A 25,617-nucleotide genomic window follows, 5' to 3' on the forward strand; every position below is an offset into this window, starting at 1 on the left:
TCCATATATGCATTTGGGTGCATGATGCAAGACTCTGGACTGCAACACTTGGTGATTTAAAAAACATTGTAACACAACAGTATGCCCTACAGAACATCTCCCATAGCTTCAATCTTCTCAGAGTAAAATCTTGTCTCTGCTTTGCACATTACATTGAAACAGCAAAAGTGTGACCTACTCACACTGGATCCTTTATGCATGCTTCCAGATTTAGTGAACAGTGACTAACTATATATGTTATCTCCCATATGGAGAGGTGCATGAAGTGTGCCCATATCAAGGATACTTGCATATTTACCATGGATCCCCAAGTAATCAATGGGCATAACCCCCAAGAACATCTCTTACAGGGTTCTATATGAATAAGCATCACAGAACATAACAGAATCCAACTGCGACCTATTCTGACTTCCTTTATCTATCACAGAGTTTCTCAACGTTTTTGGAGTCATGGACCAGTAGATTATTTGTGTGCAGTTTCCCGGACCAGCAGTTAGTAATAGGGTCTCCTGCCTTGCCCCGACCACCACCCCCAGGCACCCCTCCAAACCAATTTCGGGCAGTTCTCCAGAGCTCTTTTCCAGGCAGCCCTCACTGCTGGATAATGTTCATTTCGAGGCAGCGAAATGAATGTTATCCATCAGCGAGGGCTGCCTGGAAATGAGCTCTGGAGAGCTCCTGCTGGCCCGAAATTCATTTTTTTGTGGGGAGGGTGGTGGTTTTTATTAGTGATGCTTCACAGACTGGTACCCAACATCTTGCGGACCGGCACCGGTCTGCGGACCGGTGGTTGAGAAACACTGATCTATCATATTGTCCTTCATTTCCATATTATTTCTTCATCATATCATGTTTTAAGCTGGATGTAGAGAAGGAGAGAGAATATGGATTACAACATGATTTATGTAATATCAGAATGGTCTAGAGTAGCTCAGGAAAGGCATACACAACTGAAGGACTGTTGCCTATTGCAAGTGTCAGATGAGTAGGTGACGATTCTGCACATTACAGAATTTGTTTTCCCCCTGTTTCTTCACGGTCATCTTAAAGTGGAACTCAACGCAAAAATGTTGTGTCAGATCTGAAATCACTTGTTGTATTGGTAAGGAAGGGACAGAATATAAAGGCATTGATCAGCAGCAAGAAGGTGAAATGTCGGGTTTGAAGAGTCTTGTCAGAATGGTTTTCTTTCTCTTCTTGTTTGCTGTAGTATATTCCTTTGCTTACATGATTTATTTTTGTTGTTAGTTTTGTGTTTCTTTTTGTTCTTAGGATGTGCTCTCTTTATTTTGGCATTTTCTTCCCCTTTTTATTTATATAGCTTGTGTCTTGTTAAGACACAAGAACACCAACTTGTAACCCACAGTCAGTGGTTTTCCTTGTCCCCTCCCTTTCTTACCCCTTTCCCCATTTCTCTCTCACACCTTCCTTCCCCCAACTTCTAATATTATTGGCTGTGCCCTGTTGACTGACTGGAGTTGGAAAACCTCCTTTCAGAACCTTTGATCATTTCATGGTTGAAAGCATATGTGCTCTCTGCTTCTTTGAGGGTGGTTTTTGGTTCTGTGAGGGAGATCCAGGCTTCCCTCCAAAACTAACATTTTTGGGCATACCTTGTGGTCCCTTCCAAAACCTCCATATGCTCCCCAACCTGAATGGGAGCTTGTGGAGACATGGTGTCTATCCACACACCCCACTAGCAATAAGCAATATATTAATAGTTAGCTGCACTGACTATTCATTCAGTTCCATTTTGGCTGTGAAAGTATTGCTTTCAATTCTTTTTAATGGGGTATGAAAACTCCTTTTGTTTTCTTGAAACTAGAGAGGCAAGTATTTTATCTGACATTCCTTTTTCAAATATAAAATAGTATGTCTCCAAAACAGTAAAGTTTGTTCTGTTTTATAACCCTCTAATATTTCTAGTTCTGTTTTTGCTGGTTTAAATTTCCCTTTGCTGATCTTAATATTTATGTTCCCCTTTCTCACTGCTGTGATTTTGCCTATCCACTACTGCTTCAGTAAATTTTTTTGTCTTGGTTAGGGCTTTCTCTTTCCTAGTGTGATCCTTGCTAATAAGATATCACATAGTGAAGGTGAAGATGTCCTGATGCTATATAAGCAATCAGATTGGGCTCTGTGCTGACATCGCTGATTGCAGGCAAGGCTTATTGAAAGTGAAGGTAATACTTTCTGGATGGTCACATAGTCAATACTGAGCTAAGAGGGATCATGTGAATACGATGGAGTCACAGAGGGCAAATTAAGCCTGTTCAAGGCAATGTTTCCTGAACAGGTGTTCACTTTCTTTCCCTTTTGCAACAATTTCCCCAAAATCTCTGATATGGGGGGCACTTTTAGAAACAACACAATGTTTACAAAAATAATCCCCTCCCCTTTTTGACTCAACCATAATCATAATGTCCATACTGTCTCCAATGCTTTATATCTACTACATGAAACCGCTGAGAGAGATCATCAGGAAGTTTGGTCTGGGATGTTATCAATATGCTGATGACACCCAGATCTATTTCTCCATACTAACTTCATCAGGAAATGGCATGACCACCACCCCTCAATGCCTGCCTGGAGGCAATAATGAGCTGGATGAGGGATAACAAACTGAAGCTGAATCCAGATAAGATGGTGGTACTGTCTGTAGGGAGTTCGTACTTGAGAGCTGGTTTAGATCTGCCTGTTCAGGATGAGGTTACACTCCTCCTGAAAGATCAGGTACATAGTTTGGGAGTGCTCCTGAATCCAAAACTCTCCCTGTTTCTCAGACTGAGGCAGTAGCCAGGAGTGCCTTTTATCAGCTTCGGCTGATACACCAGATACATCCATTTCTGGAGTCAAATGACGTTAAAACAGTGGTACATATACTGGCAACCTCTAGGCTTGACTACTGTAATGCACTCTACATGGGGCTGCCTTTGTATGTATTTTGGAAACTACAACTGGTACAGAATGCAGCAGCCAGATTGGTCTCTGGGTTTACCTGAAGGCACTATATAACCCTGATTTTGAAAGAACTGAACTGTCTGCCGATATGTTTCTGAACGAAATACAAAGTGCTAGTTATTACCTATAAAGCCCTCTATGGCTTGGGTCCAGGTTACTTAAGAGAGCGCCTTCTCTGTCGTGAAACCTGTTGCCTATTAAGATCATCTGGAGAGGTCTGGTTACAGGTGCCGCTGACTTGTTAGTTGTCAACTCAGGACCAGGCCTTCTCTGTGGCTGCCCTGGGACTTTGGAATGTGCTCCCTGCTGAAATAAGAGCATTTTCTTTGTTTGTTTTTAGGAGGACCCTGAAGACATAGTTGTTTCCCCAGGCTTTTTATTGAAATTTTAAAATGTTTTTATTCATTGAGATTTTTATCTATTTTATGAATTTTAATTGTTTCATATTGTTTTTATATTATGTTTTAACTTCTACACCACCTGGAGATTTCTATATCAGGCGGTATAGAAATACAATAAATAAATAAATAAATAAGGTAAATCAGAGGTTCTCAAGCTTGGCTCCCCAGATGTCATTGTTGGACTTCAACTCCCATAATCCCCAGCCACAATGGCCTTTAGTAGCTCTGAGAACCCCTGAGGTAAGTAATAACTGAAGTAAGAATTCTTGAGCAGGGCATTCAATTAATATGTGGAGATTGGGGGCAGAGCTTACCTACTTCCTCCATGTATGTTTATTGAACATGTGGAAGATAATATCTGAACATGCGAAGACAGTCAACAAGGACAACACTGTAATAATACTCATTATTTACAAAAAGTAATACCACTAAGGATGCTAAAAACAATTATACTTGTTCAGAAATTCATTGAAGATTTTAGATTGCTAGTTACCTGCTTGGAATGCTATGAATCTTTAAGAAAAAAAGCTTTTGTTTTTGCTGTTTGTTCTTTCAGGCCACCCAGAAATCTTTCCCCTCGTCCTCACTGAAAAAACTCAGGAAATATTTAGTTGTTTTGTTGATGTAGATGTCACTGCTGAAAATCCTTACAAACTTGTGAAAAAAGAGGATATAATTCAAGATATGAAGACAAGAGCTGCAATTTCTGACTTCCACCCAATCAAAAAAATTATCCTAGTGAGTAACCCCCTTCAGTGCATACATTTTCAGGGTTTGTGTCAGGATTTGGGTTCACTGATTCAGACATTACTGAATTCATGTTGGGTTGTATTAGACTTTCAGTGGCATGTAATGCTCTTTTCTTAAAAATGGGCCGCTCAAAAGTCTGTTAAGGAAAATCTGTGATATCTTATGTACTGGAGAAGGGACACTCTATATCTGTTATATGTGGGGAAATGATCTGAGGTGGTTTGTGTGTTTATTGCAAAAGATAGACAAGTACTAGGTATCAAAGACTGGCAGGGCTAAATCTAGGATATGGTTATGTAAAACAGACACTTTTAAAGACTACATTTGGGGGGGGGGAATCTCAAAAGAGGCTGCACCTTTGAAGTAGAGCTAGACAAAAAATGTCACTGAGAAACCCTGAGATCCATTGGTATTAAATTAGTGTAAATTATAGCTGGATGTAGAAGTAATTTCTACTTAAGACATCTCAACTGTTTTGTATCCACACAGGATTATCCTGGGGAAGAACTTCTGATAGTTTTTGACAGAGAATTGAAATATGGACAAATCTTTTATCTTGTTGCAACTGAGGAGGCCAAGGAAAGCATACTAAATGTAAGGCATTTTGAAACTGTTAACATATTATTCAGAGGCAGAGCTATAATAGAGCAGCTTGGTTCCAAGAACCCATGCAGCCCAGCTCCTGGGAGCTGCCTGTCTTGGCCCCACCCCCAGTACTCATTTCCAAGCCGGCATTTGCTGGCTGGGTGCATCTATTTTCCTTTATCTCCCTCACTGGAGAGAGAGAAAGGAGAAAAACTGTGCACCAGCCAGCAAAGAGAATGAGCTACAGGGGGCTCCCATGGCCCTTCTGGGGCCCTGGCCACACCCACTTGTGTGTGATGTCACATGCAAGGGGGAGTGGCCTGAGTCCTGGAATGGCCATGGGATCCCTTCCGTAGTGCATGTGTTTTTCCCCTCTTTCTCTTCCTCCAGTGAGAGAATGAGTTCCGGAGGGCACATGAGTTCAGTGAGGGAATGAGTTCCAGCTGGGAATGAGTTCTGGAGGGCTCATGTGGGCCCTCTGGACACACCTCCAAGGGATGATGATGATTACTTTTACATTTATATCCCACTCTTCCTCCAAGGAGCCCAGAGCGGTGTACTACATACTTGAGTTTCTCTTTCACAACAACCCTGTGAAGTAGGTTAGGCTGAGAGAGAAGTGACTGGCCCAGAGTCACCCAGCTAGTTTCATGGCTGAATGGGGATTTGAACTCTGGTCTCCCCGGTCCTAGTCCAGCACTCTAGCCACTACACCACGCTGGCTGTACATGCTCAGCAGGGCTGTGGGTGAACACAGGCCCCATTTCCCTGGCTATACCAGTGATATTATCCCATAGGTGTCTGACAGAACGTCAAAATAGGCTCATGGGTAGAAGCTGCTGAAACTGATATAAAGTGTGGAGAGCATCATTTGCACTACACACACATGATTTGTGAGAAAGGTTACAGGGTCAGCGGGGAGGAAGCCTTAAAAATCTTATCTCCCCACTGACGATCCTTGTTGAGAGTCTGGGCACAGAGATCACACACTCAAATGTGCAGCTGCCTCCTCAGGCAGCGCAGAGATTAGGATGCTGGGAGGTGTCACTCCACCCCTGTAACCCCCATAAAGCACCACATTATGCACGGTGCATTATGGGGATCCCCCCTCCCTGATGCTGGCTAGAAGACTCGCAAGCAGCCAGGGCAGGCATATGATTACAAAAGTGGGGTTAAGAGAAGACTGGCACTCTCCTCTCGTTTAGGAGGGTGGCTGGCTTGGTGGGTTTGCTCCTGAGGCACCACCAGGATCGGGCCCAATCCCGGTGGTTCTTACCTGTGGGCAGGACTGGACTTGGCTCTATTAACCTTGTTTTGTCTGCATGTGAGAACAGCCTCACTGTCTATCTGTCTATCCTGGAATGTTGCTAGCTGGAGGTCACAAATTAAGGAACCCTCTTTTATAAATTATTTGGCCAGATTTGATTTTGTCCTTCTACAAGAGACTTGGGTTTCTGAGGATCCACTACTGGATGGATTTATTTCCTTCTCCCTGCATGCTATCAATGGGGCAGGCAGGGGAAGACTTTGTGGGGAGTTGGGCCTTCTTATTTTAACCTCACTACAGGCTTCAATAACCAAATTAGCCTTTTTTAAACAATCTGCTATGGCAGTTTTGGTCAGATCTAGTAATATGAGTCTCCTGTTGATTAATGTATATTTACCTCCTACATCAACAAAAATACAGACCAAAGAGAACTGGTCTAAACTAGAGAGTTACCTAGTGAATCTATTGGTCTCCTATCCTTCTGCTTTTGTGATCTTAGGTGGTGACTTTAACACATGTTTAGGCCCCAATGAGCAGATGCTATATGCAAAATTTGCCATGTATCCCCCTGACAGGAGATCCCACCACTACTGGAACGGCAATCCAAAGATAAGGTTGCCAACTATGTGGGATTATTTTTCTCTCAAGCTTTTTAAAACTGTGACCTGAAATCTTTAAATGGGGCCATGACGGATAAGAATTTTCCTTCTGGGTAGGAAACAAAATGAGTACCCCTGATCATATTGCGGTCTCTCAAAACATATTAATTTTTTTAAGTCCAATTTAAAATTGATATCTGGCCTAATAGTGACCATCTCCCGGTGATGCTTTTTGTGAGATCTCTTGATAAGTATTTGTTCATTGAGCCAACTATGTATCCTGAATTAACAGCTGAATCTGGCCCCCTTGGTGCTAAGTGGTCTAGACAACTAGCTGATAACTCTGCCACTGTTTTGTCATTTCACAGTTGTCTCCAAATGTGTGCTTTGCTTATTATAAATGACCGGGGGAGCAACATTTTAGAGCATTATAGTAACCTTATCCAGGCCCTCCAACCTGTTTTAACCACATCCTGTCTTACGAAACGTCCCACTCAAGTGTATCATTCTCAGCATTGGTTCAATCAGGAATGCCAAACTGCTAAACAATTCCTTGTTAGGGTATATACCAACTATAGAGAGAACCCCTCATTGGCCCCCCCAGCACCTTTTACATTTAGAAAAACAGTACAAATTACTATTGAAATTGAAAAAGAGCAATGCCCAGAGAGCTGCATGGTGGTGATTGATAGCAGCTGCTCAGATTCCTCCCTCTTTTGGCACTGTGTTGCCCAGAATTCTGATCTTAACCACAATCCTTCATGATGGGATTGTCACATTCCAGCTTCAGTATGGTAGAACCATATGCTTTATGTTAAGGAAGAGACCCAAGATTCTGATGTGGAATCAAAAGGTCAGGGTGCCGCTTCATCGGGATTGTGTATGGAGGTGACAGGGAGTAGGTATATGACAGGGGTGTCATCAACCAAGATGATTAAACTGGGAGTAGTGGAAGATCTTCCCGCGAGTGATGTGGAATTATCAGCAAACGCCCTACCAGAATGGCACCTGGTGACATGCTCTGAAGTTTCTAAACTAGTCACGTATCTTGTCTGGGAAGGCCCCTGGAAATGACTTTGTACCACTAAAGCTAATAAAGAACAACCTTGAATGGTGGGCCCCAGTTCTAGCTTTGCTGCTTACACACATAGACTGGACTGCAAGTATCCCTAAAGACATCTAAAGGCACAGCCATCATAATCCCTATCTATGAAAAGGGTAAGAGGGATTTACCTGAAAATTATTGCCCCATAAGTCTTCTGAGTATTATAAGCAAGATCTATGCAAGACACCTATACAGGAGGTTGTTAAACTGGCTTGAGCCACAAGATATTCTTGCTCTGGAACAGGCAGGTTTCAGAGCTGGTTATTCCCCCTTAGCTCAGGCTCTGATCTTACAACACTTGACAGAAAAATACACCTCAAGATCCAAATGGCTCTTTACACAGCGTTTGTAGATTTTAAATTTGCTTTTGACCTTATATTGAGAGAAAAGCTATGGCGCAAATTGAAAGCTTCCTCAGTTGACTGCCATCTACTTCTGCTCATACACAATGTGTAGCAGAATACCCATCTTAAAGTTAAGTGCACAGCAGCAGGCCATTTTTCCAAGGCAATTCCAACATACAGAGGTGTTAAACAAGGCTGTATTTTAGCACCGTTTAATTTTTATATAAATTCTATTGTTGCTTTTTTAACTAATTCTGATTTTCACACACACCCATTGACTTCCAAATCAGTTCCACTATTACTTTATGCTGATGATGCTGTAATGCTATCTCAAACACCAATTGGCATGAGAAGGGCACTTACTTCTCTTTCTCTTTACTGTAAGGAGCATGCTCTTCAGATTAACCATACCCAAACTAAAATCATGAGGTTCTCAAAGTGCTCTAGGACACTGACTTGGTCTATCAACGGATGTAGGATTGAGCAAGTCAGTTATATATATTTAGGTATAGTTTTTCATCATTCTGCCAGTCATAAGGCTCACTCTGAGTAGGTGCAACAAAATGCACATAAATCTTTTTCAGCCATTTTGGCTTTCTTCTGTTCAAGAGGGGCCTGTTTCATTCCTGCTGCAGTAAAGTTGTTTGAATCCAAAGCCCTGGCCCAACTGTTATATGGTGCCCAACTTGGCCCATATCCCAATTTTGCAACATTAGAAGTGGTACAGTCCAAATTCCTCAGGAAGTTATTTCAAAAAGCTCGTTTTGTCCCCAGTGCTGTTTTTTGTCTGAAGGCTGGCCTTCCCAAGGTAGAATCTAAGATCTGGCTTTCTGTTTTTAAGTTCTGGCTCAAACTAATTTCTTTCCTTTGGGGCTAACTCTGTTGATGCTTGTGGATGAATTTATCTCTAAATGGGAACGTACGTTTGAGCAGAAACTGCTTACTTGTGGCCTATCACCACAAGTACTAACAGTGATGGGCTATGATTGGGCCAAGATGGTGAAGTTGGTTACCCAAAGAATCTTAGATGCAGAATGGCAGCCAGACCAAAGTTTCATTCCAAGGGAAGGAGTGCTGGGAAATCAAATTCTGAACACACATCCTACCAGATATCTTAACCAGATTATAATGACCAAGTGTCGCAGGGTGTTTACCCAAGTACGATTTAATGTCCTGTGCACTGCAGTGCTTGAGGGCAGATTTAACAAAATCCTGTTTACAGAGCGCTTTTGCCCCTGAGATTCAGGAGCCATAGAATCAACAGCACATGTTCTATTATATTGTAATGTTTATAGGGACATTCGTGATATGCACATTACTCAACATTTATTAAATTTTCCGGGCTGTTCTGATGATTTCTACATATATTATCTTTTATCAGATCACAATAAGATTTCTTTTGCAGTTGCCAGGTTCTGCCTAATTGCCAGTAGAATTCGTAAGACCATGTTATGTATTTGAACAACTAAGTATTATTGTCTATTGAAGATAGCTGTTATATATTGAGTTGTCTTTCTCCTTTTTTCCTGCTTCCCTGTAAATGATGTTGGTGTTTCCCCCAATATGTTTAAATGTTTCTAGGAACCTTTAGGAATTTTATGTATTTTCATCTTTTTATTTTATTTTATTATTTTTCTTTTTTACTTTTGCTTTTCTGAATTTGCTGGTCAGTGACCAAAATAAAAGTTACAGCTACTACTATCAATAAATAATATGGGAATGAAATATTTGTTTTGCAAATATTTCTTGGGCAGCCTCCAGAGCCAGAGGAAGAGGAAGGAGAGGTTAAAGAGGGGTCACAAGAAGAATATGTTTACAAGCCTCCAGTGCGCAAACCTTGGGTCTCGCTTGGAAGTGAAAAGGAAATTGAAGAAGAATCAGTTAAGGAATCATCAACAAAGGTCAGAACTCCTAGACATATTGTTTAGTTTTGCTAACATTGTCTTTGATGTCTAATTCAAATAGCAATCTTAAAGATATTACATAAAAAAATTCAGGGCACTGGGTAAATTTCTTTTAGTCACTCAGTCTTTGACTACAAACCTTCAAGATTTCATAAGCCAAGTAAAAAGTGGAATTAGAAAGCATACAGAAATGAGCCTAGGTTGAATTGTTGGTATTTGGAATATAAATGTCTTCTAGAGCTTCTGCTAACCTTAGCTAAAGAGTGATTTTTTTCAGAGACAATTGAGGAGATGATGTGACCCTTATAGAAGGCAGCTGTCAAATGGCTTATATTCCACATAAGAAAGGCTCAGCATGAAATGATCTGGTCATTATATCTGAAGGTTTTTGAGACTCTGGAGAACTGCAATGAAATTCCTATTCCTGAAGTTTACTATTACTACTAGTATTATCATTGGTTATTCTACCATCATGACATCAATTTCTTTAATCAATTATTCATAAATAGTAATAACAATAATCTGAGGGAGGGCAGGATGCCTCCTTGTCTTAAGGAGGCAATTATTAGACTGCTTCTGAAGAAGCCTACCTTGGATCCCTCAGAGTTAAGCAACTACAGGCCTGTCTGGGCAACGTAATTGAGAGGGTGGTGGCAGCTCCAGACAGTCTTGGAGGAAACTGATTATCCATTTCAAACTGGCTTTCGGGTGGGCTATGGGGTGGAGACTGCCTTGGTCAGCCTGATGGATGATCTCCAATTGGGAACTGAGAAAGGAAGTGTGCCTCAATTGCAGAGGCATAATGGGGGGGGGGCAGGCAGGGCACGTGCCCTAGGCCCCCCTCCCGGCACTGGGTGCCCCCCCTTCACTAAAAAATCTTAGCTTGCTTCAATGCTGCTTGGCGTGGCGCCATGCGTCACTCCGGGGCGGGCGCCACACTGCCTGCCTCTCAGCCAGCCTGCCTGCTCCTCATTGGCCAGCCGACTGGTCATCCCTCCTCCTGGCTGGCTCCCTCCACCCCTCGCACTTGTGCAGGGCAGCATCAGGAGACTGGAAGGATTGTTCTCTCACACATGTGTGCTGCTGCTGCTGCCTGGCCTGCACGCTCTGCTGAGTGCACTGCTCACTGGCCGGCTTCTCACTGGCCGGCATCTCTTCATCCAGGTTTTTAATTAAATATTGTTTTGACATCATTTTAAAATGTTGTTATAAAATTTAAATTGTTGTACTGTTTTGACTTTTACTGTATCATTTATTTTGTTTTAACTAATATTTTAAGTTTTCTGTTGTCATTTATTTTAACTAATATTTTGACTTTTTCTGCTTGTTTGTTTGCTTGCTTGCTTGGTTGTAAACTGTGCAGAGACGTGAGTTTGGGGCAGTATTAAAATATTATAAATAGATAAACAGATAAATACAATTTATAACATACTTTTTTCTATAAAAGAAACACACCAAGACAATTGAAAATAACCTTCAGCCTTGGTTCTTCTCCATATCTTTTCTTCCCTCCCCTTCCTTCCTCTCCCCACTTACAGAAATAACTTTGCTTGGTAAACCTTCCTAGGCTTTATCGGAGGGTAAGCTTGCATGCTGTTATGGAATGGCATTTGATATACAAAGTAACAAAGTTACTGGCAAGGTTGACTGTGTATTACACATTTGTGGAGGTAACATCACAAATGAACCTGCAAATACCTCTGTTGCTATTCAGTGGTTCATATGTCGCTTTGGACTTTTGCCTTTAAGCCATGTATTCAAGACAAAGCACAATCATTACTAAAACAAAAAACCCACCTCCTTCTACAAGTATAAATCATACAATCTGGGAAGAGCATCTAGGTTCCAAGTTCCCTCCCTGGCATCTCCAAGATAGGGCTTAGAGAGATTCCTGCCTCAACCTTGGAGAAGTTGCTGCCAGTCTCTGTAGATGATACTGAGCTAGATGGACCAATGGTCTGACTCAGTATATAGCAGCTTCCTATGTTCCTAGAAATGGCATGGCTCCAAGAAAACAAAAACATTAAGAAATATTTTGTTTGAAATTGTAGATTAAATATATGATTTCTCGGCCACATAAAGAATTTGGGATTCGAATTAAATTCTACAACAGAAATGCTTCCACTGATAAACATGGCTATGTGGAATGTACATCTTACCAAGATAAAAACTTCACCATTCGCCAGCTTGAGAAAAATATTGGCATACAGGTAGTTCCAAAAGAAAAAGTCACAGGCACTCAGACAAAATGGTAAGGATAAGACATTTTCTACTTTCTTAAGTAATAAAAAGGGGGGAATAGTATCTCTCTTAATTTAGGGCCAAATTATTTCAGTTCTCTTAATCAAGAGTAACCAAGAATCAAACAATCTTCACTGAAGTTGGAATTTGGAGAAAGTAGTACTTGAGATTATTTACGTATTACATGTACATCCCACCTTTTCCCCATGGTGAATTCTGGCAGTCTCTCATGCAGGCGGTGACCAGACCCAGACCTGCATAGCTATCAAGGTTGCTGCAGCATGTACCTTCAGACTATAGGTTGACATGCATCATCCACTCCTCCCTACCAAGATTAAATCAGGACCTTTTTAGTAAACAACATTACATTTCTGTGGAAAACGAGATTAATAAAAATAAAACTCTATGTTGAGTTCTCCCCCCCCCCCGCTCCCACACACTCTGTACAATTTATTCTGACTTATCTGTGTTTCCTATTCTCAATCAGCATGAACCAGTGACATGGACTGGAGTGGGAAAATGTTGGAAAATGACACAAATAAGTTGACTAAATGTGTCAAGGTGAAAAGGGATGCTATGTGTTGTAACTAGTCTACCCTCTGTATTGTGATTTTCATTTTTTCCTCCCAAATATTTCTAAAACAGTGCATTTTACTTGCTATAGGACCTACCCCAAAAATGCAACAACACAGTATTATCCTAGGGAATTTTCAGATGAAGAAAAAGAGGAGTATTTGTCATCAGATGAGCTGAAAAACTTTATGGTCTCTGTGGCTTTAAGGTTAAGTACCGTACTCTGTTAAAGCATAAATTGTTTTTGATTGTGCCTGATTATCTGGCTGTATAGACGGGCAACTAGAAGCACAGAGGCTAAATCCAGCCTCCAAACACTTCTTGCCTGGCTTCCAGCATAGGCACAGCTTGACCCTAAGCCTGTGCACACACAGCCTCTACATTGCTCTGTACTTCTACTACTTTCTCTCAGCCTGAGAAACAGGCAAAGGCTCTTTAAACCCCCCTTTCATCTGTGCAAACAGCAACAGAAGCCTTGTTAGTCTCCTGTTATGTACCTCAGTTGCTGATTTCCATGCATGAGCCAAGACCTAGGAACATAGTAGTGACCAACTGAGGTGCCTAAAGGAGGGATTTGTCTACCAGGGAGTGGGGCTAAAGAACCCCTTTCTTATGACAAAGTGAATTCAAGGGCAGAGTCAATGTTGCTGTCCCTCCATCCCTTGTTCAATTCAAAGTAAGGCTTCTATTAATATGAGTTGCCAACGAGCATCTCACAATCCGATCCTGAATGTCCATACCTGGAATTGGAGGCAAGTCTTACTGAGTTCAGTGGGATTTATTTGTAGGGAGTATGATTAAAAGTGTCTCTTTAAAAACGGCAACACCTGCAATTGTGACTTTTGTCAGCTCTTGAAAGTTTTTGCCATTATACTCGGAAAATGTCTCCCCTTTGAACACCGGATATTAGGTGGTATTCAAGAAAGCGGTTTCACTTTGTATGGACAGAGCTTAAATTTGAGCCAAGGTACCCAGTACCAGTACACAGCCTCAGAAGCTGATTTCAGGGCCAGGCCTAGGGCCCTCAAACAATAACAATAAAAATTAGGAATAATAATAATAAATAAATAAATAATAGTGATAATGGCTGACATGATGTGTAGCTCTAACATCTCCATTAAGACTTGTAATGCTGCTGCTGCTGCTGCTGCAGACCCAAAAGTAGGAATGTTGCTGTAGAGAACTACTAGCAGGCAGCCGTGTTACCATATTACTCCCATTGTCGTGAATGGAAATGAATATGGTAATACTGGTAGCGCTTCCCATGTTCTCTACAGCAGTGATGCTGTTTCTGGGGCAGTGGCAGCAGGAATGCTACAAGTTCTAACTTAGACATTAGAACTGCACATCATGTCAGTGAATAATAATAATGAAGACTAGGTCTGTCCATGTCTTTCCTCACTAAATAACCACCCCCAGATTCTGGATCTGGGATCAGCAGAAATGGCTTCCAAGGGCAGAGGCAACCACCTCTCTCTTTAGAAATTGGCCAAGGTTCCTTTTACATGATTGTGATAGCTAATATTCTCACCAAAAAGGCAGGGTGGAAAGGAAATTAATGTAGCATGTTTTTAATCTCCTTGATCTATAACTGTGTCATATCATTAAAAAAACCCATTTCTACCAAATGTATACCTATGGTTTGTGTAGAACAGTGTTTCTCAAACTTTTTGGAGTCAAGGACCGCTAAATTCTTCGTGCAGAGTTTCAAGGACCGCTACATTCTTCATGCGCCGTTTCCCAGACCAGCAGTTAGTAAAGGGGTTTCAAGTCTGTCTATCTATCTATCTATCTATCAGACTTCTCTACTGCCCAAAACTTGCATCTCTGGGCAGTTTAGAATGAAAATAATATAAGCATTAAAATAATTAAATTTGGAATCTTTTGCAAACATGGAATATTAGGGGTTCTTAACCTTGGGTCCCTCAGTTAAACTCCCATAACCCCCAACAACAATGGCATTTGGCCATTATGGCTGGAGATTATGGGAGTAGAAGTCCACCAACATCTGGGTACCCAAGGTTGAGAACCCCTGAATCTAAAAGCCTGGGTGAACAAATTTGTCTCCAGTATGTCTTCAGTATGTGCAGGGTGGGGGTGGAGGTGCTTGTGATTACTCAATGGAGAGGGGATGTTGGGCCATTAGAAAAATCCAAAAGCTACATGGGGCCAATGAAAACAACATACAAGCAAGCCCCACTGATGCAAGAGAGAAACAGCGTTCCCTCTCAAGACGCCTCGACCACAACAGGCAGCTGGGTTTCAATCAACCAACCTTTGGCTGCAAACAATGAGCATGCAAGAACCAGCAGCCCTTCAAGTGGCGCCCACTGCCATACTTTTTCCTCCATGCCCCCGCACTGCATACAGTTTGAAGCTGTAAAGATAGGGAATAAGATAGCTGTAGGAAGATCTCAGCAGCACGTGGAGGCAAGGCACAAGAAGGGGCCCATGTCTCCGTGATACTCTTCCTCTTCCGTACCATGTGCAAAATTGAGGAAGTGAGTGCCTTGATTTCAGTTTGGGGGGGTGGAGTTGACTCCCAGTCAGGGACCGGCACTCAACCCTTCGGGGACCGGCAGCGGTCCAGGGACCAGTGGTTGAGAAACACTGGTGTAGAAGACCCAGAGTATCAACCATATAGTAGCCATGGCATGTATAACTTTAGTGGAAGTGGCACAACTTCTAAAATGAAAACTGGCTCCTTTCTAAAATAATAAATTATATATGCTGGCATGAACCTTGAGAAGTAGCATAATCGCTTTTCTTTTTCATCTGTCCATGCCACAGAGTTGAAATAGCACTGCAGCAAAATGAGATCATGAATGCCTTTTTTGATGACTGGAAAGCTCTTGCAGAGGACGAAAGTGGCTTTGCGGGCAAGTCCGATGTTTTCCTTAAGGAATACCAGTCATTTACAGACCTGCATTATCTCAAGGATAGAACTGTTAGCTGCATTTGCTGGCATCCAACCATTTATGGTAAAGTTTACAGAATATTCAGTTTAAGGTTAGAAACATTGTGAAGCATGTTTTGAAAGCTTTAAAGATTAAAATCTCAACCAGTTTATTGGCCTTTCTCTGAATAATCAGTTTGATCTGGAAGGGAAAGGAGATGAGCAAGTATTTCATAATATTCTAGCAGATAATATGCTGTAGGTTGGAAAACCTCTTATTTCACCCTTAGCAGATTGTAGTTGTGATTTGAGAAATCAAAATGCAACACAATAAAATGCAAAATGTACTCAAACCACAATCTCCTGCTTTGCGTCCATAATTTCTAAGCAGCAAATTACATGCAGCAGCCACATGTAACAAAGCTCTGTTTGCTCCTTTTGATCTTGTGAAGGAAAGGCTACAGAATATGGTGGTTTTTAACTTAGAAAAAGACAGCTGAGGAGGCGGATGTTTATGAAATTATGAACAATGTGGAGACAGAATTTGTTTTCCTCTCGGTCATAATATGGGTAACCCAGTGAAATTGAATAGTAGCTGATTCAGGCCACACACAAGTACTTCTTCACACATAATTCACTTCTGAAATTTCCTGCCATTAAAAAGCGGGGAAGACCATAAACTTAGGATATGTGTATGTTTGATCGCACCTTTAGGTAATTCTTATAAACTAGCTGAGCCAGGTGCAGAGCATCTGTGCCTCTAGTTTGCCACCGCCTTCTCCCCCACCCACTGCCGCCACCACCATTTTCGCCACCGCCGCCCACCTCCCACCTTCTTCCACCTACCCGCCACCATTTGCCACCGTTTTCTTTGCCTGCCCCCCCCTGCCATTCACCACTGTTTTCTTTGCCCACCTGCCAGCCAGCTGCAACTGCCATTTTCTTCCCTTCTGCCCATCCCCATTGCTATATGGCAGCTGCTTGCGAACTCTTGCAAGAGCTGAACTCTTGCAAGAGCTGCCACACATGGGATTAGCGACGGATACACCTAAGATAAATAGATAGATAGATTTTTGAGAGTACCCAGTTTAGATTCAGTGGAGACATTAATATATATATATTTAAAGAACACAAAATACTTTCCTATGGCAGAAGATGAAGCTGTATCTGTCTTCATTTCAGGGATTGTCGCAGTGGCAGTAACAGAGAGACTTACATATGAGGAGCGAGTGCAGCAGTCTGGGAAATTACTCCTGTGGAAAGCACCAATTCTTTTTTGGAGTTTTGCAGATCCTATTCACCCTCAGGTATTAAAATAAGACTTTAATATAAAGTGCTTGAACAACAAAGAAACAATCATTTTTGATATGACTGAGCTCAATTCTGAACTTTTATCCCCATCTTTATAATTATATCTTCTAGCTAATGCTGGAGTGCCCTGAAGATATCTACTGCTTTCAATTCTCTCCAAGTGATCCCAACATCATTGCAGGAGGTTGTATGAACGGACAGGTATAATCTGCTTTATACCTTAAAAAACACACAACTCATGCTAAGCTGTGTGTTTGCATTTACAACGTATCTTATCTTCATCTGATCAGTTCACACATTATGTTGTATGCATCTAAAGGGCTCTGTACATATGTACATTTTTTGTATGAATGTGCATTTATTTTAAAAGTGAAGCTTCTATAGACCCTCTTAGAATACAGATTGGAAGTGTACAGTTACTATACAGTTGAACAATACAGTGGTCCCTCGACCTACGAACTACTCAACTTACGCTGTTTTCGAGGTACGAATGACAAAAAAGACCGGAAGTCGTTGCTGTTTTAGATGTGGCTTACTTGACCTACGAATTTTTAGATGCAACTTCCTTGACTTACGAATGTTTTCAGACCTCCGTGGATGCGCTCTTCGACTTACGAAAATTTCGACCTCCGAACGTGCGTTCGGAACGGATTAACATCGTAAGTCGAGGGACCATTGTATATTGTTGAACAGAATATATGAATAAATGTATATGTTTATAAATCTCAATGTGTGTGCTCTTTCACATATTGCACTTGTGTTAATAGGTCATGAAACAGGGCTATTTTCTCCAGAAATGTTGTAAAGTTCAGGAAAACAACAGGTGCTGAGGGCCAGGGACATATTAAACAAATGGCCCAATTGTCCCTTAATGCACCTGACTGTCAAAGTAGTAACCATGCTAACACGGTCTAGGTGACTCTACAAAGCCGAAAGCCTATTCTGTCTCTGATTCAGGACAGTCACCGCTCACTCACATCTGATGAAAAAGAGAGATACAACTGGTTGCCATCTGCATACTAATGACCCTTCAAGCCAAATCTCCAGATGACTTCTGCCAGTGGTTTCATGTAGATGTTAAACAGCATGGGGGAAAGAATGGAACCCTAAGGAACTTCCCCTCCTGCATCCCAGAGGGCCATGCAGCATAAGCACAGCGGCTGCCCTCAATAGAGCAGCTGCCTCTCCTTCCTCTCAGCTTGCTGCCGGAAATGGCGGCAGACTGGAGGGAAGCCTTTTAACCTGGCAGCGATCATGGTCATGATTGTCTGCCAAGGTTAAATGAACCATGGGATCTGGATCGTAATCCATTGCATTCATAATGAAATGGGTTCTGCGCCTGTGCAGGGACCTCGCAGGCAGACTAACTAGCACCTCGAGATGCCCACTCCACCCAGCACGTGCTTCAGAGGTTGGGGGCATCATTTCTTCAGTTTCTGTTTGACTACCTATCGGTGTCCATGCCAATGGCCTCGGCATTGATGGACTTGACATCGATGGCCCCACCAAGGGGCTCGACATTGAAAGCATCAACGTCAGCAACTTTCAACTTTGTACCAGTGGTGTCAACAGTGAACCCGCCCTCGACACCGAGAGGCATCTCCTTCTCTCAGCAGCGCAAACTCCAGTGCAATCTTGTTCAACCCCCCAAAGGAGTAGCACAGCAGCAGGAGGCATGCGGAGGGGACACTTGTTGGCTGAATATGACCAGGATGAGGATTCTCTCTGGATCAAGATAAAGCAACTTTAAACTCTACGTCCAGCACACTGTCAGGGTAGATCTTCCAGGGTTTTCTGAGCACTGGACTTGAAGTAGACCAGGATGTGGGTGATGACCCAGGTCCACCTCAGAAGACACCCTCAGTATCTCCGCTGCAAGGAACAAGGGTACATAGAGCTGAACAGGTGCCAGTACAAGATGTGTCTAGTTTCTTAAAACCTAGAGCAACTCCTGTGCCAGTAGCAACTTCGAGCACTTCTTTGGCATTCGTACCTCTGACATGGAAAGTCCCCTAGCCAATATGCTCTTTCGCAAGGACTTCATTTACCAGCGACTCAACTGATTCACAGAGAAATTACACACTCCTGCAGATTTAGGCACACGCTGCTGGATGACTGCGCGGATTATCTCCAATGGAAGGCTCAACAGGAACCTATCCACCAACCAATTATGGCTCATCAAGAACCAGTTCACCAATCTGTCTTACCACAACAAGGGCCTATTTTAGTAGCTACTGCAACGCAAGCTGCTGAGAATTTCCCTGTGCTAGTTACTACTGCAACACAGGCTGCTGAAGACTTTCCTGTATAAACGGCCTTCTGCGGTGTGCCAAACTCAACCACTGGAGTCACTGCCACCATGTTTACCTTCCCTTGAATTATTACAGGCACCAGCCTGCAAAGTTGTCTGGTAAGCAGAAGAGAAAAACAGCCCCTCCTCCAACTTCGCGATTACCTTCATCTACTGAAGCCAAGGGGTATTCTTCAGAGTCTGCTTAATCAGATTCTGACAGGGCTACCCTCCATTCAGACCCGCCCTCAGATGTACCTCCAAGGCTGTCTACATCTCTGTCTGAGCAGCAGAAAGCTTTTCATGCTTTTATCAGGGACATCGCTGAGGCTCTGAGTATGGACTTAAGGATGCCCGAAACAGAGCTTAAAGATCTGGTTTACAACATGATGGCGAAGACTAAGTCTTCACACCCCTTAGCCCTACCCATGATACTGGTTATTACTAAAGCAGTTAAGACAGCCGGGGATGTCCTCCTGACATCTACACTCACTTCAAAGCACCTTGAAAATTTATACAGAGTGCAGGAGGAAGATAATACGTACTTACTGCAACATCCAGTACCAAACTCAATGGTGCTCGACTGAGCGTCGTCTTCAAAAGGAGGTTGTTGCCATACAACACCTTCAGACAAGGAGGGAAGGAAAATAGATTTGTTGGGCAGAAAGTTATATGCCACATCTAGTTTAGTAATTAGAATTGTGAATTATGCAGCCTGCATGGCTCACTATAACCACTTTTTGTGGGATACTCTACTCCAAGATTCTACTTCGATGACACCGGAGGAGTTTCAAGACAGATTCTCAGAAGTGTATGAAAAGACAACCTCGGTTACAAGGCAGCAGCTCAGTGCTTTCAAACATTTTGCTGAAACAGAGTTCAGAGCTATGGTGACTGCAGTTACCATGCATCGTTACGTTTGACTCAGGTCCACGACACTTCAACAGGACATGTGAGAGTGCGTGGAAAACTTAGCATTCAATGGCAAAGGGCTCTTTAATGAAAACACAGATTCCATGATGGAATCCCTAAGAAAATCAAAATACACAGCCAAAACATTCATGGCCTCTTCATCAATGTCAGCGCTGGGATTGCGTAACCATACGTATGGTCACCAGAGACCTTTTAAATACCAAGACAGAAGAGAGTTTAAAAGGTAGTATAGACCCTTCCAAAGATCTAAGGGTTTTGGACAAAGAAATAAGACTCAAAATGTCCCTTCTAACAAGAACGCCAAGCAGAGTCTTCGATTCATTTGTCAGTCCACTGCACATTCAACATCAACCATTTGCCAAAGCTCCCAACATCCGCTTTGTAGTTGCCAACAACACCATCCATTTGGCAAGCCATGCCCAAGCATGGCAAAACATAACATCAGATTAATGGGTACTCAGAATAATACAGACTGGGTATGCGATAGAGTCCAAAACTCTGCCACCATTCCAGGCCTGAAGTTCACCAAGGCCACATCAGTGCTTCTGCAGGAGCTGCAGGTACTTCTCAAGAAGCAGGCCATTGTACCAGTGCAGTGGCAGACAGGTTGTCCGGGTTCTACTCCCTCTATTTCCAGATTCCAAAGCAGGATGGAGGAACCAGGACAATCATGGATCTTCAGGGGCTCAATTGGTTTGTTTGGGCCCAGAAATTCAGAATGACAATGTTGCAGGCAATCCTACCCTTCTTAAGCAGGGAGGAGTGGGCAGCAATGTTAGATTTGAGGGACGCCTACTTTCATGTGGGAATTCAGGAGAATCATCGCAAGTACCTCAGATTTGCGGTGGGAAATGCGGTGTACCAGTATGTGGTCCTGCCCTTCAGACTGTTGATGGCCCCACATGTTTTTATGAAGGTTATGGCTGTGGTAGTAGCCTATTTACGAACACAGGGTCTAGTGGTCTACCCATAGCTAGACGATTGGCTTCTGGTCAGCAGCAGCAAAGAAGAGTTGATTTCACAGATCCAATGTATGGTTCTGCTGCTGAAGAATTTGGGAATCAATACCAACTGGAAAAAGTTGAGGCTGGAGCCACAGAAACCACTAAATTTCATTGAGGTAATTCTGGACATGGAAGCAAAAAGAGTGTACTTAACAGTGGAGCATTGTCAGCAGATCAAGAGTCTGGCGCAACAGTTCATACGCAGCCCAATACAAACTTCAGAGAACATATATCGGTTAATGGGTCTTATAGCATCTTGCAACTTAACTGTTCTGCACACGCATCTATGAATGAGACCTCTGCAAAGGTGGTTCCTAAGAAATTTTCAGCCAAATGTAGACAGTCAGAAGATGCATCTGACAATTCCACACTCAATGTTGGACGCCCTTCAGTGGGGGATGGCAGAGGAAAATCTTTGGGGGGGAGTCCTGCTCAGACCCTTAATACCAACCCAGTGGGTGACTTTGGATGCCTCCCTATTGGGTTGGGGAGTGCATTGTGGGAATAATCAGATTTAGGGCATGTGGTCCAAGCCACAAGCTCATTAACATGTAAACTATTTAGAGTTGCAAGCACTGTTTCTGACTCTAAAGGCATTCAAACCCATGCTAAGGAACACAGTGACACAGGTGCAGGTGGACAATACGACAGCCATCACGTACCTCAACAAACAGGGAGGCATGATGTCAGCTTTGTTGTGCACCCTGAGCATGCAAATTTGGGAATAGTGCATTGCTCATGCCATATATCCATTGGCCACTCACACAAGGGGTGTAGACAACATTCTGGCTGACAGCCTCAGTCGGACATGGCAGTATGACCAATTCCACAGTGGGAGATCAAGGACTCCTGTCTCCAGAAGGTATTCAACTTGTGGGGGCATCCAGCAGTGGACTTATTTGCAACCACTGCCAACAAAAAAATGTGTGAAATTCTGCTCACATGCAGGAATAGGCAAAGGATCGCTGGGCGATGTGTTCCAACACGCATGGAACAAGAACCTCCTTATACCTTTACCCACCACAACCTGTAATCAATCATGTCCTAGCACAAATCCTAAAGGACAGTGCAGTGTGCATACTGGTGACACCCTGGTGGCCAAGGCAGCCGTGGTTTGCACCGCTGTTTCACCTTGCAAAGGGAAGCTATTACAGGTTTCCACTCATCCAGGACCTTCTGGTGTGCAAGAGGGGAAGGGTGCTGCATCCAGATGTAAAGACTGTATGGAAGACTACTTGGAAGATCGGCTTCTGAAGAAGATGCTATTGAACAATAGACACCTGTCTATGTGGTGCAATAACGACAGCAAGTGGAGGAGTTTTGCTAGTCATGCAGGGAACCATGATTTGCGCCTGTTAAGGGCCATGGTGAAACAAGTCCTATATATGACCTCCTTGAAGATGAAGGGACTAGCAAACGTGTCGATAAAGGTCCATCTGGCAGCCATTTTTTCGAAGCTCAGGGAGTGGGATGGAACAACTGTGTTCTCTTATCTGGAGTGCAAACGTTTCATGAAAGGACTTAACAATCTATATCCTCCAGTGAAGCAGCCAATAGAGCCATGGAGTTTATCTTTAGTTCTGTCAGCACTAACGGAGACTCCATTTGAGCCACTGGAGACTGCAGGTTTGAGGCTGCTCACACTCAAAGTTGCGTTCCTGATAGCTATCACCACAGCCAAGAGTGTGAGTGAACTGATGGCTTTGAGGATGGGCATACCATACACCGAGTTCTACCCTCACAAGTTTGTTATGCAGCTAGATCTAAACTTCCACCCAAATATTATTTCTGACTTTCACTTGAACCAAGAAATTATCTTACCAACCTTCTTCCAGAAACCAGAAACAGCCTTAGAGATGGCAATACATTAGATGTCCGGCGCAGACAAAGACAATAAGAAAGACAGCTCGAGGAGCTAGTTAGTCTGCCCACAGGCACAGAACCCATTTGTTGTTGTTGTTTGTTTACACGGTCAGACAGGCGTTATTGACTGGTTTGTTCTATCCAGACATCGAGGACCTGGGATGGCTGAATTTTATTATTAATATTGTTGCTGTTATTATTATAGATATCATAGCAGAATATAGGCTGTTCCCAGTAAAGTTGCTTTTTGTAATTGGTTGATGGTGATTTCTGTGGCCCCTATGGTGTTGAGGTCCTCTTCAAGGTGTTTTGGAATTGCACCTAGGGCGCCAATTACTACTGGGATTATTTTGGTCTTCTTCTGCCACAGCCTTTCAATTTCCATTTGTAGATCTTTGTATTTGGTGATTTTTTCTATTTCTTTTTCTTCTATTCTGCTATCCCCTGGTATTGCTATGTCGATTATTTTAACTTGTTTTTCTTTCTTCTCAACTACAGTTATATCTGGTGCATTGTGTGGCAGATGTTTGTCTGTTTGTAGTCAGAAGTCCCATAATATTTTTGCATCTTCATTTTCTACAACTTTTTCAATTTTATGGTCTCACCAATTTTTGGCTACCGATAGCTTTTATTTTTTGCAGATGTTCCAGTGTATCATCCCTGCTACCTTGTCATGTCTTTGTTTGTAGTCAGTCTGTGCGATTTTTTTACAACAGCTGATTAGGTGGTACACTGTTTCATCTGCTTCTTTACAAAGGCGGCACTTGCTATTTGTTGTTGGCTTTTCGACTTTTGCTCTTATTGCATTTGTTCTTAGTGCCTGTTCTTGTTCTGCCAATATTAAACCCTCTATTTCTTTCTTCAAGTTGCCATTCTTAAGCCAATGCCAGGTCTTGGTGATGTTTGATTTTCCAGATATATTGTGCAAATATTGACCATGCAGGGGCTTATTTCTCCATTTTTCTGCTCGGATCTTGACTTGTTATTTCTTGTAGGCCTGCTTTGTTTCATTGGTGTTTAAGAGTTTCTCATTATTGACCATTTTAAGTGCATCTTCTTCACTGTTCTTTATATAGTCCAAGGCCTCTTTTCTCCTCCTCTACTGTTTGATGGACTTGCAGCTTTCCTCTTCCACCTGAGCTGCGAGGGAGGTATAGCCTATCTAAATCACTGCGGGGGTGCAGAGCATGATTGATGGTCATGATTTTCCTGGTCTTACGATCTAGTGTCTCTAGCTCTGCCTGGGTCCAGTCTATTATTCCTGTAGTGTAACTGATAATAGGTATAGTCCAGGTGTTTATGGCTTGTATGGTGTTCCCACTATTGAGTTTGGATTTTAGAATTTTTCTAAATCTCCTTTCTAACTTCAGTGTGTGCAATGTTATCAGCCCGGAGAATGCCCAAGTATTTGTAATGTTCTTTCTCTTCCAGGTTCTTGATGTTGCTTCCATTGGGCAGTTCTATTCCTTCTGGGTTTTTTAATTTTTCCTCTGGTGGTGGTGGTTGTTGTTCGATTTCTATACCACCCTTCCAAAAATTGCTCAGGGAGGCTTACACAGAGAAATAATAAATAAATAAGATGGATCCCTGTCTCCAAAGGGCTCACAATCTAAAAGAAAGATAGACATCAGCAACAGTCACTGGAGGTACTGTGCTGGATGTTAATAGGGCCAGTTACCCTCCCCCTGCTAAATAAAGAGAATCACCACGTTAAAAGGTGCCTCTTTGCCAAGTTAGCAGGGGTTAGCATTTCATTATGAATACAACGGATCACCTCCAGATCAAAAGTTACAGGTGAGCAACCTGTTTTGCTTTTAACCTTGGCAAAACCCCAGGTTAAGAAATCGGGCTACTTGGGGGTAGAAGTCCCAGGATTGGGAGTGATCCCGGCGTTCCACACAAGCAGCCCAACCCAGGCTGGGCTGCCATAGCCTGGGCTCAGGGGCGTAACTATAATAGGGCAAAGGGAGACAGTTGTCTGGGGGCCCACTGCCTTGCCCCCCCCCGAGGCAAGTCACATGACTGACTCCCCGGGGTGTTCACCCGCCCAGACTTCCTTTAGTTGTATTCATTCTCCAAAACTGATGTGAGTGTTAAGACCTGGAGCTGCCAGAACAGCATGTCTTTCTCTAGTACCATTAAATGACTTGCATCGTCCACAATTTACAAAACCTTTAAAAAATAATTTAGGATGATGTTCTACTGTGGAACATAGGGGATATATATATATATATATATATATATATATATATATATATATATATACACACACACACACACACACACACACACACACACACACACACGCATGCTTTTTGTTACCACTATTCAGCCTCATTTGAAATTCCGTTGCTTCATGAGCTGAGCTTCAGTGGGGGGGGGGCATTTTAAAATCTTGTCTCTGGGCCCACTCCCACCTTGCTACGCCCCTGCCTGGGCTGCTTGTGTGAATAGCCTTAACGTCTCACAGGCTTTTCAGTGCCAGGAGGCCAGAAAGTCCCTCATGTTTGATGTCTACTACAGAAAAGGTTGCACAAGCTTAGCAGACTGTGGAGACCAAGTCTTTTTGTTCCTCACCTATTACACTTTT

At 42.6% G+C, this 25,617-nt stretch overlaps 1 protein-coding gene across 2 annotated transcripts in view; it reads left to right on the forward strand.

Moving 5' to 3' along the window:
• The window catches only part of DNAI3 (dynein axonemal intermediate chain 3), a 76,946-nt gene that overhangs the window by 16,596 nt on the left and 34,733 nt on the right, over positions 1 to 25,617 (forward strand). For both annotated transcript variants that reach the window (XM_053242790.1, XM_053242789.1), the window contains exons 4-11: positions 3,919 to 4,100; positions 4,602 to 4,706; positions 9,767 to 9,913; positions 11,968 to 12,167; positions 12,822 to 12,938; positions 15,521 to 15,711; positions 16,809 to 16,933; positions 17,049 to 17,138. In XM_053242790.1, the coding sequence (XP_053098765.1) occupies positions 3,919 to 4,100; positions 4,602 to 4,706; positions 9,767 to 9,913; positions 11,968 to 12,167; positions 12,822 to 12,938; positions 15,521 to 15,711; positions 16,809 to 16,933; positions 17,049 to 17,138 (1,157 nt within the window). The remainder of the gene's footprint in view (positions 1 to 3,918; positions 4,101 to 4,601; positions 4,707 to 9,766; positions 9,914 to 11,967; positions 12,168 to 12,821; positions 12,939 to 15,520; positions 15,712 to 16,808; positions 16,934 to 17,048; positions 17,139 to 25,617) is intronic.

Source organism: Hemicordylus capensis, chromosome 4 (genome assembly GCF_027244095.1).
Source record: "Hemicordylus capensis ecotype Gifberg chromosome 4, rHemCap1.1.pri, whole genome shotgun sequence".
Taxonomy (NCBI): domain Eukaryota; kingdom Metazoa; phylum Chordata; class Lepidosauria; order Squamata; family Cordylidae; genus Hemicordylus; species Hemicordylus capensis.